The sequence below is a fragment of the Cnephaeus nilssonii genome (assembly GCF_951640355.1).
Source record: "Cnephaeus nilssonii genome assembly, chromosome: 5".
NCBI lineage: Eukaryota > Metazoa > Chordata > Mammalia > Chiroptera > Vespertilionidae > Cnephaeus > Cnephaeus nilssonii.
The window spans coordinates 106,459,527-106,474,955 of NC_137076.1; the positions used below are offsets into that span (position 1 = coordinate 106,459,527).

The 15,429-nt window shown below is 52.3% G+C and overlaps 1 protein-coding gene across 1 annotated transcript; it reads right to left on the reverse strand.

The window, feature by feature from the left end:
* Positions 1-2,633: 2,633 nt before the first annotated feature.
* On the reverse strand, positions 2,634-15,101 carry SMIM10L3 (small integral membrane protein 10 like 3). Its single transcript, XM_079770826.1, has 2 exons — positions 14,693-15,101; positions 2,634-2,805 (listed from the first exon to the last, which is right to left on the reverse strand). The coding sequence occupies exons 1-2, from the start codon at positions 14,876-14,878 to the stop codon at positions 2,785-2,787; spliced, it is 207 nt and encodes a 68-aa protein (XP_079626952.1). The 5' UTR covers positions 14,879-15,101; the 3' UTR covers positions 2,634-2,784.
* Between the last annotated feature and the right edge of the window lie 328 nt (positions 15,102-15,429).

The following is a 15,429-nucleotide window of genomic DNA, read 5'->3' on the forward strand; positions in this document are numbered from 1 at the left end:
TCTCTGTAGGCCTGCAACCTCATAATTGCTTCAAGACCTCAGCACTCATTCCAATGTTAAAAGAGAAATTATGATTTCCAAATGAAAATAACTAAGTCCAAGATTTTGTTTCTAAATTTAAAATGAATGAGCTGTTCAATCCTTAAGAGCAGAACCCATGGAGGCAAAAAAGGAAATGCAGATAAACTTAAGAACGCCTTAGACAAGCTTCCCTTCGATTTCACTGCCAAAATGGCACAACTGAAATATTTCAAATGAGTGACTCCTTTTGTAATTCAACCATGGAGCAATTTATCAAAATATCTTGTTTCTGTACTAACTGCCTCAAAAAGAAAAATGTTTACTGACCCAGAACATTCCACCTAGACAGGAACTGGACACACCCAGCACCGAAGGGAAACATTTCAGCAACGTGTTCGTGTACTAAGAAATTAACGTGAAGAAAAAGTTACTGTGAACTTTCCCCCCAAATGGCTCTTAGGGGAAAAAAGCACACCTTATTCTAATATAACTACATGAAAAAACATTTCAAATTTATTCATTTAGCATTTGAAGCCAAATGGGAAATCCCTGTTTTTCCTTTGCAACTGGTTGAAAAGTTATATACTTGCAATTTATAAACCAAAAGAAATAAAACGAGTCATGGAAAGTTCTACCCCAATGGAGCAGACTTAGTTTTAAAAAAAAAAATAGGGTCAGGCGAGAAAGGCTTCACAAAACAGCTCTCGTTTTAAAACACTGAAATGTGTCCTCGTCTCCTTTCCCAATCCGTCAGTGACCTCGCCGGAGTGTCTGCCGGCAGGGCCTGAATTGCTCAGTAAGACGCTGTCCTTTCGGACCGGCTGGCTTGTTCCCTCACCAGGACTCCCACTTGGGGACTCGGAGCTCCACCCCAAGGACCACACGGCGCAGATTTCACCTGTCCCAGGAGGCCGGGAGCTGCGTGCCCAGGAGCTTCGCACGGTTTTCCGAGCTCTGCCCTGGCCGCCCCGTCTGGCCACTGCGCTAACAGACTTGTACGCATGAGGAAGGCAGCATCAATGAAAAGACAGGGTGAACCGAGACTGTACGCATAAAATCAGACACTTACTGTGCTAAAGGACAGATTTTATTTCTCATTTCCCCAAAACACTAAAAGCACATGGCACGGTGACCTAGCACACAACATAGACTGATATACGCAATCCATCGTCCGGAAATGGCCGTCTGGCTTTGGACTCCTTACAAATGTACGCTCCCAACGACCTCTGTCCAAGTTACCAACAAACAACACAACGGGAGTGGCCGCGGGAAAACCTCCGCTGAGAGGCACTCACTCCTGGGAGCGGCCAGCCTGCCGCAGGGAACCACGCGGGGCCTCTCTGCTGGGCCTCACGCTCGCTTCCGGCTCGGGTGACGCTGCCAGGGTCCCGGTTTGAGAAAGGTTTATTCTAAAGGTGAGCTTGATATTGCAACGTTCACCGTAGGGCCTCCATTAAAATTTCATTTCAAGTGGGAGGAAAGGAAGGCGAGAAAAGAAATCAAATTTTTCTCCCGACCAAAATGATTCTACGAAAATGCAGCACTGGTAACAGCACGTGATCAACGCAGCAAGGCCGCGGGCAGGCAGAGGGGCCGACGTCAAACACCCACTTCCTGGAGATGGTCAGCCAGCCAGGGAGACAGCATCCGGGACAGGAGCCCTTCGGACGGGTGATGGTTTGTAAGGGGCTCGAAGTCACATCTTTACGGTCTAGTCTGACATTTATGCAGGTTATGATCCTGTTCTCTCCCGATCCTGAAGGGCTTTCAAGCACAATTTAAAACACGCTCAGAACTGTCCTTCCACGTCACCAGCTTCCCACGAGTTTCAGTCCCACTCGCTGAAGTCCGCCAGGACCCAGAAACCAGGGCAGGAGCCTCGCTCGCGCTGCACTGCTCGCTCAGGCAGAACGGGAAGAAATCATTCTAGGACACTTGTACAGGAATCTCACTACTTTATTGTGCAGCTTGTACCTCAACCACGGCATAACGGCTTGGCTCCTTCAGAAGCCTGCCCAGCCCAGGAGCCGGGGCCGGCGGCAGGTCCGCGGAGGTCCGGGGTGCGCTCGGCAGCACCTCCCTGCGCTCTGCTGTTTGCTCCGAGGGGCCGGGGGAACGCGCTGCCATCACTCGGGAGTACTTCGGGCCGCGCGTGCAGCGCTGTGGACAGGACCGAACGCCGGCCAGGGACTCTGCCCTCCAGGAGAGCCCCTGGTGCACCCGCAGAGACTCCCGTTCCTGACCGCGAGCCGCATGGCGGTCCTGCCCCCCCAGGCTCTCCTCCGCGGCCCCGGCCCCTGTGGCTGTTGGTGGGCCTGGGCCCGCCTCCCGGCCAGTCCCGCACCAGGGCGGCCCCGACACCACAGGACACCCCAGCACGGCACTCCTCCGCAGGAGCAAAGGGCAGATCCACAGTCTTGCCCGGAGCCGCCGTGGAAGCCGAATTTCTTCTTAATGATTCTTTCCAATATGCAAGCACTTCGGTGCCACGGTGAAGCCAGGCCTCACGCAGGTCACTCCTCATTTCCAATGACACCGTCTCACTTGGTGAATTTCCATGAACATCCCCCGCAGGCGTCTTCACCCAGGGAGGGACGCCGGGTGCGCGCAGGCTCTCCTGTGTTCGCAGGCTACATGGTCGCTTGGCCGAGTCCCCGCGCGGCACTTTGGCGGGGCAGGTGCCCAGGGTCCCTGTCCCGTCCCTCATGCTGCGTTTCTGCTGCGGGGCCCACGGACACGCCTGTGCCGGCCGGCGGGAGGTCCTCAGTGGATCTCGATATGAACCTGGAACAGACAACCACATGGAAGTGTCACAGTGGCGAGGAGTCCAAGTCACACACAGCTACTTCCTAACCAACGGGGAGGTCTCGTACGCGAGCCCCACTTTTGACAGAAAACAGGACAACCTGCCAATGAAAGTGACAAGGAAAAGAACAGCACTGCGGTCATACAGCCTCCTGACAGCACTTTACACATAACCACGGGTTTGTATTTTCCACGGCAGCAGTGGTTTGCTTTGGTTTCATAAAAGGCTGCCCTCCCTCTGACCAGGATGGGACTGGACGAGGCCATGGCGCAGTGTCCTCGCTGAGACGGCGCTCGGTGGCTCCGCCGTGACGAGCCACTCCAAGGAACCGAGGCCGACGATCCTTACGGGGCCGGTGTTTACCGAGCCCTCCCTCTGAGTGACACGGACAAAGCCCACAAGCGAACAGTCGAGAAGCAACACCACAAGCACCCCATTCAGAGACAAAGCTGTCACCGCGAGAGAAGCAGCCGCAGCGAGGGTGGCCGGCTATGGGCGTGGAGCGACAGAGGCAGGAGGCTAACCAACCCTGGGAACTAGGCGACTCTCTAGCCCAGTGATGGGCAACCTTTTGAGCTTGGTGTGTCAAACTTCGCCAAAAAACTGAGCATAACTCGGGTAGTGTGTCACTTTGAGGAAAAAACATTATTTCGCAAATGTTTCATCCTCAGGAGCAGCAAATGTTTCATCCTCGGCATGCGGCCGCCTCAGCGGCCGCGTGTCATGAGAAATGGCTATGCGTGTCAGTGCTGACACGCGTGTCATAGGTTCGCCATCACTGGTCTAGGCTGTAAGACTGCCTCCGTGTGCGAATTGTTTTAGAAATGTAAGGCGAGCCCTAGCCGGCTTGGCTCAGTGGATAGAGCGTCGGCCTGCGGACTGAAGGGTCCCAGGTTCGATTCCGGCCAAGGGCACATGCCTGGGTTGCAGGCTCGATCCCCAGTGGGGGGTGTGCAAAAGGCAGCCAATCAATGATTCCCTCTCATCATTGATGTTTCTATCTCTCTTTCCTTCTCCCTTCCTCTCTGAAATCAATAAAGAAATATATATATTTTTAAAAAAGAAATGTAAAGGCGAGCACACCGAGAAGAAAATGAAACAAGTCTTGTGGAGGCTGGAGGGGAAGGCACAGAGCTAAGGGTGGGAGCCGACCAGGGAGGCACAGCCACCGGGGAGGCACAGCCGCCGGCACCAGGGGCTTGGGCGGCCTCTGAGGGGGTGGGAGGCACAGGATCCCAGCCGCGTGCTAGGTTGCGTTTCAGATGAATTACTCTGGCTGCAGGGCGGTGGCTAGACTGGAAGGAACCGCATGAGGCCAATTAGGAGGCTGTGCCACAGCGCAGGGAAAGGACGGTGTAGGGCTGTGAGAGCAGAGGAGAGAAAGTACTTAGTTAGTGGCTGACCCGATGTAGAAGAGGGCGCGATAACCCACAGGTTTCTTCTGGCTTTAACTCTGGGTCACCAGGGTCCACTCACTGAAAATGGGGAGGCGTTCAGATAGGGACACACCGAGAGCTGGACGGGGGCTTCGCTGAGCAGCTAGATTGATAAAGTCCTCATCTCGCCCTAGCGGTGTGGCTCAGTGGATGGAGCATCGAGCTGCAGACCAAAGGGTCCCAGGTTCGATTCCGGTCAAGGGCACGTACCTTGTTTGCAGGCTCCTCCCCGGCACAGGCCCTGGTCAGGGCTCGTGCAGGAGGAAACCAATCGATGTGTTCCTCTCACATCGATGTTTCTCTCTGTCTTTCCCTCTCTCTTCCACTCTCCCTAAAAATCAATGGGAAAATATCCTTGGGTAAGGTTTAACAAAAATAAGTAAATAAATAACTACATACATCCTATCCTATCCTATATAATAAAAGGGTAATATGCAAATCGACCAAACGGCGGAATGACCGGTCGCTATGATGCGCACTGACCACCAGGGGGCAGACGCTCAATGCAGGAGCTGCCCCTGGTGGTCCATGTGCTCCCACAGGGGGAGCACTGCTCAGCCAGAAGCCGGCTCAAGGCTGGCAAGCGCCTCCGCAGCAGCGCTAAGGATGTCCGACTCCCCGGCGGGCCTAAGCTGTCAGTGGACATCCCCTTAGGGCTCCCCGACTGTGAGAGGAGGCCGGGTTGAGGGATCCCCGCCCTCGAGTGCACGAATTTCGTGCACCAGGCCTCTAGTAAATATATAATAAAGACCTCATCTCAAGAGATGTCAGAGCTGGAGGACGGCACTCTGAGGCCAGCCTTGGGAGGCGGTATCGCACGTGAACACCATCATGCTGAGGGCACAAGGCCAGGATCTCCAAGACCTAAAGACCAACTGACCAGGGCCACCAGGGAGGGAGATGCCAACTGCACTGAGTGCTTCGAAAAGGGGGGTTACACACGTGTGTTCCCTGCACAAACAGCTTAGTGAGCTCCAGGTAAACCTCGAAAACTACACACAACCTTCTAGCCGTCATGGGGTGACCCTGCCTCAAGGAGCATGGGAGACTATATCAGAACATGTCTGCTTAGTTCATTTCTATCTCACCCCCTTTTAACTTTTTTTTTTTTACATTTAAATATGTTTTTATTGATTTTTTACAGAGATGAAGGGAGAGGGATAGAGAGTTAGAAACATCGATGAGAGAGAAACATCGATCAGCTGCCTCCTGCACGCCCCCTACTGGGGATGTGCCCGCAACCAAAGTACATGCCCTTGACCGGAATTGAACCCGGGACCCTTCAGTCTGCAGGCCGACGCTCTATCCACTGAGCCAAACTGGCCAGGGCCCCTTTTAACTTTTTCTATGCTTTATAATATATACCATATTTTGGTAGAGCAAAATATATAGTTTATAAATACTATATATAAACAGGGTGTCCCCCCAAAAAGTATACACACCTTAACAGTGGACAGTTAAATTGATGTTTCTTTCTTTTCAGATTTAACCCACTGGAATTAATAATGGGAGCCAAAGTGTATACACTAGTACATTTTTTGGGACACACTTTAACAGCTGATAGCTCAATTTTGAAAATGAAATATATTTTAATAAACACTGCCTTTATAATTATGCAAAGTGTGTGTATACATTTCTTGAGGACACCATATATATATCTGTGGGGTGTGCACAAAACTTCTTGCTAGCAGTGTGACCATCCTACCTAATAATCCTACCTAATAATAGACGAATATGCAAATTGACCATACCTCCAATACATCCACAAGTCACGCCCACTATCCAATCAGAGTGAGTATGCAAATTAACCCAACCAAGATGGCTACAGCCACAGAGAGCAAGGTTTCCTACGTAACAGAGGAAGCCAAGCTTTCCGCCTGCCCTTGCCAGGCCTAAGCCTCCACTCAAGCTACAAAGTTTCAATTATAGAAGGTAAACAAATTCAAACAGAAATGGTGGCAGAATGGAGCTTGAGAGAGCAGGCCAGGGTTGCCGCCGGCAACAGGGGAAGCAAAGCTTTCCGCACACCCTGGCCGGGCCCACCGGCTTAAGGCAACAAAGTTTCAATTATAACCCCAACCGAAATGGCTGCCAGCCTCAGAGGGAGCCCCAGGCTTGGCTCCGCTCCAGGCTACAAAGTTTCAATTGTAGAAGGAAAATAAATTCCAGATACCAGGGCCTCCGCTTGGGTTGCCAGGGGGTGTGGCCGGCCTGCAAACCACCACAGGCCCCTCGCTCAGGCCGCCCCACGCCCCAAGGGAACCCCACCCTGATCAGGGACACCCTTCAGGGCAAACCAGCTGGCCCCCACCCCTGTACCAGGCCTCTATCCTATCTAATAAAAGAGTAATATACAGATTGGTCATCACTGCAACACACAATATAGCTGCCCCCATGTGGTCAAAGATCCTGCCCCCATGTGGACACAAGTTGGCCACCACAAGATGGCCAGCAGGAGAGGGCAGTTGGGAGGCACCCAGCCTGCAAGGGAGGGCAGTTGAGAAGGACCAGGCCTGCAAGGGAGGGCAGTTGGAGGTGATCAACCCTGCAGGGGAGGGCAGTTAGGGGTGACCAGGCCGGCAGAGGAGGGAAGTTGGGGGCAAACAGGCTGGCAGCGGAGTGGTTAGGGGGTGATCAGGCTGGCAGGCAGAAGCGGTTAGGGGCAATCAGGAAGGCAGGCAAACAAGCAAATGGGAGCCAGCAGTCCTGGATTGTGAGAGGGATGTCCGACTGCCCGTTTAGGCCCGATCCCTCAGTGCAGTTGGCAGTCGGACATCCCTCGAGGGGTCCCAGATTGGAGAGGGTACAGGCTGGGCTGAGGGACAACCCCCCCTCGGTGCACGAATTTCGTGCACCGGCCCTCTAGTTACTCTATATACAACTGGAAAATATAAAGCAATATACAAATGTAAGGTGCAATCTTTCTTAAGTTGAGGTATAAATGACATAACATTCTATGAGCTTCAGGTGTACAACATTCCGTATCTGTGTATATTGCAAAATGATCGCCACAATCAACATACATCCCCGTAGTTAGAGGTGTGGTTTTTTTGTTCTTGTGATGAGAACTTTTAAGAGGTGCAATTCTTTTTTATTTTAATATGTTTTTATTAATTTCAGAAAGGAAGGGAGAGGGAGAGAGAGCCATCAATCAGCTGCCTCCTACATGCCTCCTACTGGGGATCAAGCCCGAAACTAGGGCATGTGCCCTGACCAGGAATTGAACCGGTGACCTCTCAGTGCATAGGACAACGCTCAACCACTGAGCCACACCAGCCAGGGCAAGAAATGCAATTCTTCTTTTTAAAAATATTTTTTTATTGATGTCAGAGAGGAAAGGAGAGAGAGACAGAGCTAGAAACATCAACAATGAGAGAGAATCATTGATTGGCTGCCTCCTGCATGCCCCCTATGGGGATCGAGCCCGCAACCCAGGCATGTGCCCTTGACCAGAATCAAACCCGGGACCCTTCAGTCTGCAGGGTGATGCTCTATCCACTGAGCCAAACCGAATAGGGCAAGAGATGCAATTCTTGTAAGTGTGAATTCTGTCTACAACTCAAAACAATACTTTCAAAATTTACCAAGTCAAATATAATTAACATCTCTTGACAGACTCTCTCAAATTAACTTCCAAACTATGTCAAATCTTACATTTAGTTTACTAATTTGAAATATACTAAGACTGAACATTTTCCTGAAATAGAAGCATTCCCTAATATGCCTTTAATACATTTTAATATAGGTTTTAAAAATTCTGAAGAAAAACAGGTCATTTAATATGGGCCAACTCTCAGGAAAATTAGTTTCTAACCACTTCTATTATGTCCTTGTACAAGGACTGAGTACTGTTCAGAAGATGAGGTATTCCCAGAATTGTGCTAAAATGTTTTAAATAAGGCACCATGCATGGAATCAATAAAGTAATGATGTATTTAAGAAGGACAGAATACATTTTTTGCTGAAGATCTTCTAGTTCTTCAGTAAGTTCCGTTATAAACTATGTACTTAATTCTATTAACAGAAGCTCCAGCTCAGGGAAGACATTGGCTCTGAGCCCTCCTCCAGCCCGCTCGCTGACATTAGGCTGTCACACACACTACTTCTATCTGAGAGCCATACAATTTCCAGACAAGCCATTTATAAAGCATTTTTTGTAGTTTATTCCACTATATTACACATATGTTGGTACACCACGTTGTACCAAATAAAGCACACATAATCATGTAATGAACTCTCCTTGGCCCCAGCTATGCCATCACCTCCCGCTCCCGTGTTACGCCTATAACATAATAAGCAGCATAAATCATGGCTCACAACCTTATCCCCCAAAACTGAGCCACTAGAATGAAGGGAGGAGTCTATTTTTAAGCTCAAGACAGTATGATTCAGGAAAATTAAAGTGCAGGACTGTGAGCAGACTCCTGAACTAGTTCTCCCCCTCCTCCCTTCCCCCCAATGTATGACAAAGGTTGGAAACGGAACCCAGAGGCTGGAGCGGGTGAGGCGCGCAGAAAACAAGCCCGTCTGGTGCGGCCAGGTCCTTGGTGCCGCCCTGAGAAGTCACCTTCCACGGAAACCCCTCCCGCGGGAGGCAGCTGGGCCTGCGCAACGGCCTGACCCAATTAGGCAGCGGCTGCCCTCCTGGACGGCACCTTCCCTTCCCTGACCTGCGCTATTAATGGCCTCGGAACCTGCCGGTCTGGATACTAAAAATATCCCGGCCTCAAGCTTCTCGACGCCAGCTGGCACGGCTGCTCCTGGCACGGCTGCTCCCGGGGGCCTGGAGGAGACAGGGCCACGCGAGCGGGGCTGCTGGGCCGGCGGTGCCAGCGGGCTTGGAGCAGGGTCCTGCCGACGCTGGCGCGCAAACACACGGCAAGACCATCCCTGCCTCTGCAGCTTTGAGACGTGACCATCATTCACCTTAACACCTCGCACCCGTGACTAATGATCAGGCCAGGGTGTGGTTGAAACTGATTCCGCAAACTGCTCCCCAGCTTCGGGTGGAGCAGGAAGGACTCGGTCCTCTACAGCAAGCTGAATCATGACCACAGGAAGCACCACAGTACCAGTTCCTGCCACTCACCCGTCACTGCGCACGTCCCGTCACACCGGCCCTCAGAGAGCCAGCTGTGCGCTCTCCTGAGCCACCACCCACCACCCGCTTCCTCGTCCCATCGCCTGGGTGCCAGGGGTACGCGGCTCACACCTCCGAGGCGGCTGTCCCCGCTGGGGACCCGGGCCACGCCCTTTCCTCAGAATGTGGAGGACCCGACGTGTGAAAAAGCACCAGCACCTTTCTGACCGGCACCCAGAGCATCCAATGAACAGCAGCGACCATGGCATCCAGAGTGTCAGGGAGCTAGTGACAGGTGCTGCCCAGGGGGTCTGTAGAGCAGGACGTGGAAGTGTCCACCTTTCCGTGGGTACCGGGCCCTTTATAGCCATCACCAGCTCAGGTTCGGGAAGGGAAGGTGACAACTGTCTTTCCAGTCCTTTGCCCGTGTTAGAATTGGGCCGTTTTTATCGTTGTCGAGCTGAGTTCTTTCTATATCTGGACATTAATCAGCATCAGAGACAGCGTTTGCCAATACTTCTCCCCACTCTGCGAGTTGTCTTTCTCACTCTCTTGATAGTGTCCTTTGATGCACAAACGGTTTTAATTTTGATTAAGCCTAATTTTTTGTTGTTGTTGCTTCCGCTTTTGGCAAGAAATCACTGCCAAATTCAATATCATGGTTTTCACCCGTTTTCTTCCCGAACAGTTTTACAGTTTTGGTCCTTAAGGTTAGGTCTTTAATCCATTTTGAGTAAATTTTTATATAAGGTATAAGGTTAAGGCCCACCTTCATTTTACTTTTTAATATGAAAAAAAATAAAGGCTTTAAACTTGTTTTGCTTTTTTTAAAAAAAATTTTTTTTATTGATTTAAGAAAGGAAGGGAGAGGGAGAGAGATAGAAACATAAATAATGAGAGAGAATCAGCTGCCGCCTGCACGCCCCACACTAGGGATCGAGCCCACAACCCGGGCACGTGCCCTGACCAGGAATTGAACCGTGACCTCCTGGTTCATAAGTAGACGCTCAACCACTGGACCACGCTGGCCGGGCTACACGTGCTTTTCTTTACTTACATGTGGTGGGTATGTTTTCACATAGCATGTATCGATCTAACTCGTACACTTTAATATCTGCCTGCACTTGTAAGACTTTAAAGCCTGCCCTGACCGGGTAGCTCCGTTGGTTAGTGTTGTCCAGGCACAACAAAGGTGCGGGTTCGATCCCCGGTCATGGCACATACAAGTATCAACCAATGAGTGCGTAAATAAGTCGAACAACAAATCCATGTTTCTCTCTTTCTAAAATCAATTAAAAAAAAAACACAACAAATTCGTCCAGCTGGCGTGGCTCAGTGGTTGATTCTTTCTCATCATTGATGTTTCTATCTCTCTCCCACTTCCTTCCTCTCTGAGATCAATAAAAATATATTTAAAAAATAAATAAACCTGAGTCAAGGATACAGGTGTTCCCTGTAGCCCCCTTTCAGATTTTACGAGGTTGAAAGTGTTTGTTTATGAACCGTGATTAAAGCATTCAGTTGACAGAAAAGATTCCATAGTATTTCTATGCTTCCTGTATGTTTGGTATTTATCATCCAAAGTATGTAATTGTTCACTACCTCAGAAGCCAGGACAAACTATGTTTAACTGAGCTCCTGCTTTTGACTTGGTCCATTAAGCTTCTGCAAAGCTTATAAGCTTTTATAATGTTTTCTTAAACGTCTATAATTTCCCCCAGTTCTCTTCTAGAAACCTGATGTAAATCGAGCAACAAAATAAAATTCATGTCAAACTGCAACTGACCCTGGAACTAGGGTTTTGGAATCTTTACTAATTTTTGAAGTTGTTCAGTCCTAAGGTCATTTCATCAGAGTGGAAGCCAAAGTCCTTTCAATGCCTATAAGACACCACGTGAGCTTCCCCTAAACTTCAGTCTGAATCTCCTGCCACCTTCTTTTTTAAGAAACGTATTTGTATTGATTTCAGAGAGAAAGGGAGAGGGAGAGAGAGAAACATCATTGATCGGCTGCCTCCTGCACACCCCGCTACTGGAGATTGAACCCGCAACCCAGGCATGTGCCCTGACCGGGATTCGAACTGTGACCTCCTGGTTCGTATGTCGACACTAAACCACTGAGCCACACTATGCGGGCTCCTGCCACCTTCCTCCTCAATGGCCAGCTTCCTACTGCTCCAGAACACGTGAGGCTTGCGCCAGCTACAGGGCCTTCTCTGTGCAAAGCGCAGTCCTCTTCTGACCCAGACATTTCTAAGGCTAAAAGCCCTCCCCTCCTTCAAAGTTTTGCTCAAATGCCATCTTATCAGTGAGGTCCCTCTGACTGCTTCCCCACCCTTACCTGCCTTCCGGAACTATTTTCCTGGTTGGAACGAATGAATGTGGTTTTCCAGTGATGGGTGAACATTGAAACATAAGGAGCTACGGATTGAGACAGTCATTCAGAAAAAGACGACTATGAAGAGCAGTCAGAAACGGAATGAGGAGAGGGAGGGGCCGAAGGGAGGTTCTCAGGCCTGGTCAGCACAGGGCAGGGTGGCCTCGTAGGAACACAAGGACACTTGACAAGGCAGTCTGACAGCTATCATCAGCCTGCACATGCCTTCTGCTCTCCAGCTGCTCTTTGATTCCCTCCCTCTTAGGCGTTGTAAGGACCTGGGTGAGCTGGGCTAGGACACCTGAGTCTCCCCCAGGCCACACACGGAGGTGTCCGCAGGGCTTGTCAATTACATAGGCTCTCAGCGCATCTTCCTACCTCGCTTTTACTACACTCAGCAGTTCATATAAAGTCTGTGTTTTTACTGCCAGGTATTTCAGATTCCGTACAAATCAGTAGGATGCTAATGGCTCTTGATTAAGGCTTGCTTACACACAGTATTTTAAGATCATAACCCTTCTCGGTTTATAAAACCTTTTGCAGCTGTTTTCTCATTTAATCATCTCTCACAGTAAAGAAATGACAACCTCCTTAAAATGTGCTGCTGCCCTCCAAATGAGTTGGGGGTTCTAAGTAAACCTGGGGGAAATGGAGTCCTTTATTCCTTATTGCTTGCAAAACAGATTCCAGCGCCCGGGCACTGGAGGGCACGGGGACGGTGTTCTGAGTCAAAGGAGAGTGGTGAGCCAGGCGGACCCCCTCACTCAGATTCTGTTTTCTGCGGCACTTCCCTTTAGCAGAGGCCAGAACAATGAACCCTCAATTCAGGTACGTTAGTGATTTTCCACAAACGAACAGAAACCCTCAACCTGCAGGGGAATTTAAAGCAGCAGATGTGAATATTACAGTAACAAAGGGACACCCCGCTCCCACCGTCCCCCTCAGCATGTGACATGGCCGCGGCTGCACTGGATCGAGCCGAGATCAAACCTAAAATCCCCACGCTGTTCTGAGCCCTTCCCAGAGGTCCCCGGCGACCACCTTGTGTGTCCCCCACCCCCACCCCCACCCCTGACCCGACTACAAGGGCCCACGGTGGACTCGTAGAGCATTCGGCTCCCATGATGCACTAAGGCTGTGCTGCACCTGGACTCTCACGTGGCATCAAGTCCACCAAGTGCCCAGCGATGGGCTTGGGGACCGGTGCACCTAGCTCTCCTGACTGTCCACGCTGCTGGGACAGAGCCAATTCCCTCCTTCGAAAGGCACTGCCCCTCAACCATCAGCCTGTAGGTCCCTAGTGATGAAATTTGTACTGGAATAGCCTTTGCAGGTTACTTCACTGCCCGACAAACAGTGACATCTGGATTCCTTACTTCCTTATCACACAGGAAACTGACAAGCCTGCGCGCTCTCGCAATGCAGAGAGCAGGTGCAAGATCACACCCACGGGGTTGGTGGTCACAAAGGTCCTCTCCGAGATGAGAGCCGAGGAGGGAAAAGGCACCAGCACCCAAAGAGCCGGGGAAGAGCACGCAAGGTGGCACAAAACTGCAAATGGCCCTGACCAGTTTGGCTCAGTGGATAGAGCGTCGGCCTGCGGACTGAAGGGTCCCAGGTTCGATCCCGGTCAAGGGCATGTACCTTGGTTGCGGGCACATCCCCAGTAGGGGGTATGCAGGAGGCAGCTGAATCGATGTTTCTCTCTCATTGATGTTTCTAATTCTCTATCCCTCTCCCTTCCTCTCTGTAAAAAATCAATAAAATATATTTTAAAAAAACAAACACAAACCTGCAAATGTCCTGGGGCAGGACGGGCTTGGTGCAGGCAGGCGGTAGATGGGTAGGTCGGAAAGTGTGAATAGGAAGCAAGAAACAAGCTAGTGATCGTCTAGAAAGAGCAAGAGAAGTCAGGTCTGCATCCTGAGTGCAGTGCGCAGTTCCGTTTTGGTTCTGTTTCTGGGAAGAATGACAAGACCCTCCACCTGGAGGAAACAGACGGGAGGCGGAGCGATGGTCCCGGTGAGTGGCCGTGGTGGCCTGGACGAGGCAGGTGGTCTGACATACACGGGCACAGAGAGAAAGGTGACTTTTTGATGGTACAAAACTAATTCTCAACGTTATGTACTAAGTTTTCTTTCACAGTCACGTATGACAACACACGTAGAAAGGAGTAATTCTCAACCCGACGACTTTTCGTTCCACTAGAAAAAGGCATCTGTAATTCAAGGGATGTAGAAACGTCAGTCGTTTATAACACCGGCGGTCTCCAGGGAGCCGTGTGTGTGTGTGTGTGTGTGTGTGTGTGTGTGTGTGTGTGTGTGTCTGCGGTTTCCCATCTGACTTGTTGCCGGCCTCTGAACCTTGGGCGTCTCTGCCTCCTCCACCTCCTCCTCCCTCACCCTCACCCTCACCCTCACCCCACGCCCACCTCGCGGCCAGGGTCAACGAGAGGCATCTATCAGAACACGAGTTAACATTCATTCACCCGTTTTCAATTTCAAGGGTCATTTTCTCCGAAGCTTCTTAAGTTTGGGAACTACAACAGTCAACCATTAAAGCCCCCCCAAACCAAATTTGTCACTTTCTGGTCAAAATTTCCTCTTCAGGGCCAGGCCTTCCCAGCCCGTGCCAGCAGCATCCCCACCCCAGCCCGTTCCCCCACCCCCGCCCCCGCCTCCGCCTCTCCGCGGACCCGCGCCTGGGCAGCCGGCCCTGAGCCCAGGCGAGCGCTCCCGCCCCCGCCCCCGCCCCCGGCCCCCGGCCCCCCGCCCCCCGCCTTGTTTGCAGAGCGGGGACAACAATGCCCGCAGCGGGGCTTGCTCCCGCGGGGCGGCAGGAGACGTGCACGGCGCCTGGCAAACACCCAGCATCCGGACCGGCAGCCGCGACAGCACCTGTGTCGCCCGGGCGAGGTGGGCGGGCCCGCGCGGGAGGGTCGGGGAGAGGGGCCGGCGGGCGCGGCGCACCCACCTGCAGGCGGACGTTGAGCATCATGGAAGCCACGATGTAGAGGTAGGGGAAGTTGATGCGCAGCCGCCAGGCCAGGTCGAAGAAGATGAGCAGCGTGCGGGTCAGCCCCTTGCAGAAGACCCCATAGGAGCGGGCGGCGGCCGAGCGCGAGAGGCGGACAGCCAGGCCCGACAGAGCCGCCGCCATATAGACCCGCGCCCGCCGCCGGCCCGCCGCGCACTGCCCGGCCGCGAACCCGAGCTGCCCGGCGCCCTGAAGCCCGCCGCCCGCCCTCCAACAGGCCCCGCGTCGCCCCCGGGCCTCCGCCCCGGCCGCTGGCCCGCGCTCTGCGCGCTGAGGGAGCGAGGGAGGCGGCGGCGAGGCGGCCGGCGGGCGGGCCGCGGGGAGGGCAGTCCGCGCGTCACCCTGTGGGAAGCGCCACGGGGAGACACCGCCCGCTCCGGGCCCGGCCGCCCCGCCTGACGTCACAATGCCCCGCCGCGCCTGCGCGCCACGGCCCCGCCCCCGGCCCCGCCCCCGGTCACCTTCCCGCAGGTGAGACGCGCATGCGTGGGCGGTGTCTCCGGGAGGGCGGCTGGTGTGCTGGCTGTGGCCGCCCCCTACTGGTGAGCCAGAAAATAACAACAAAGGGAGGCCAGGAAGAGGGAACTGGAATTGGAGAGGCACTCTGCACGCACTCAGTGCCCTGTAGGCTTAAAAAACCATCAGGAGAGTAAATGTTATGTTATGTGTCTTTA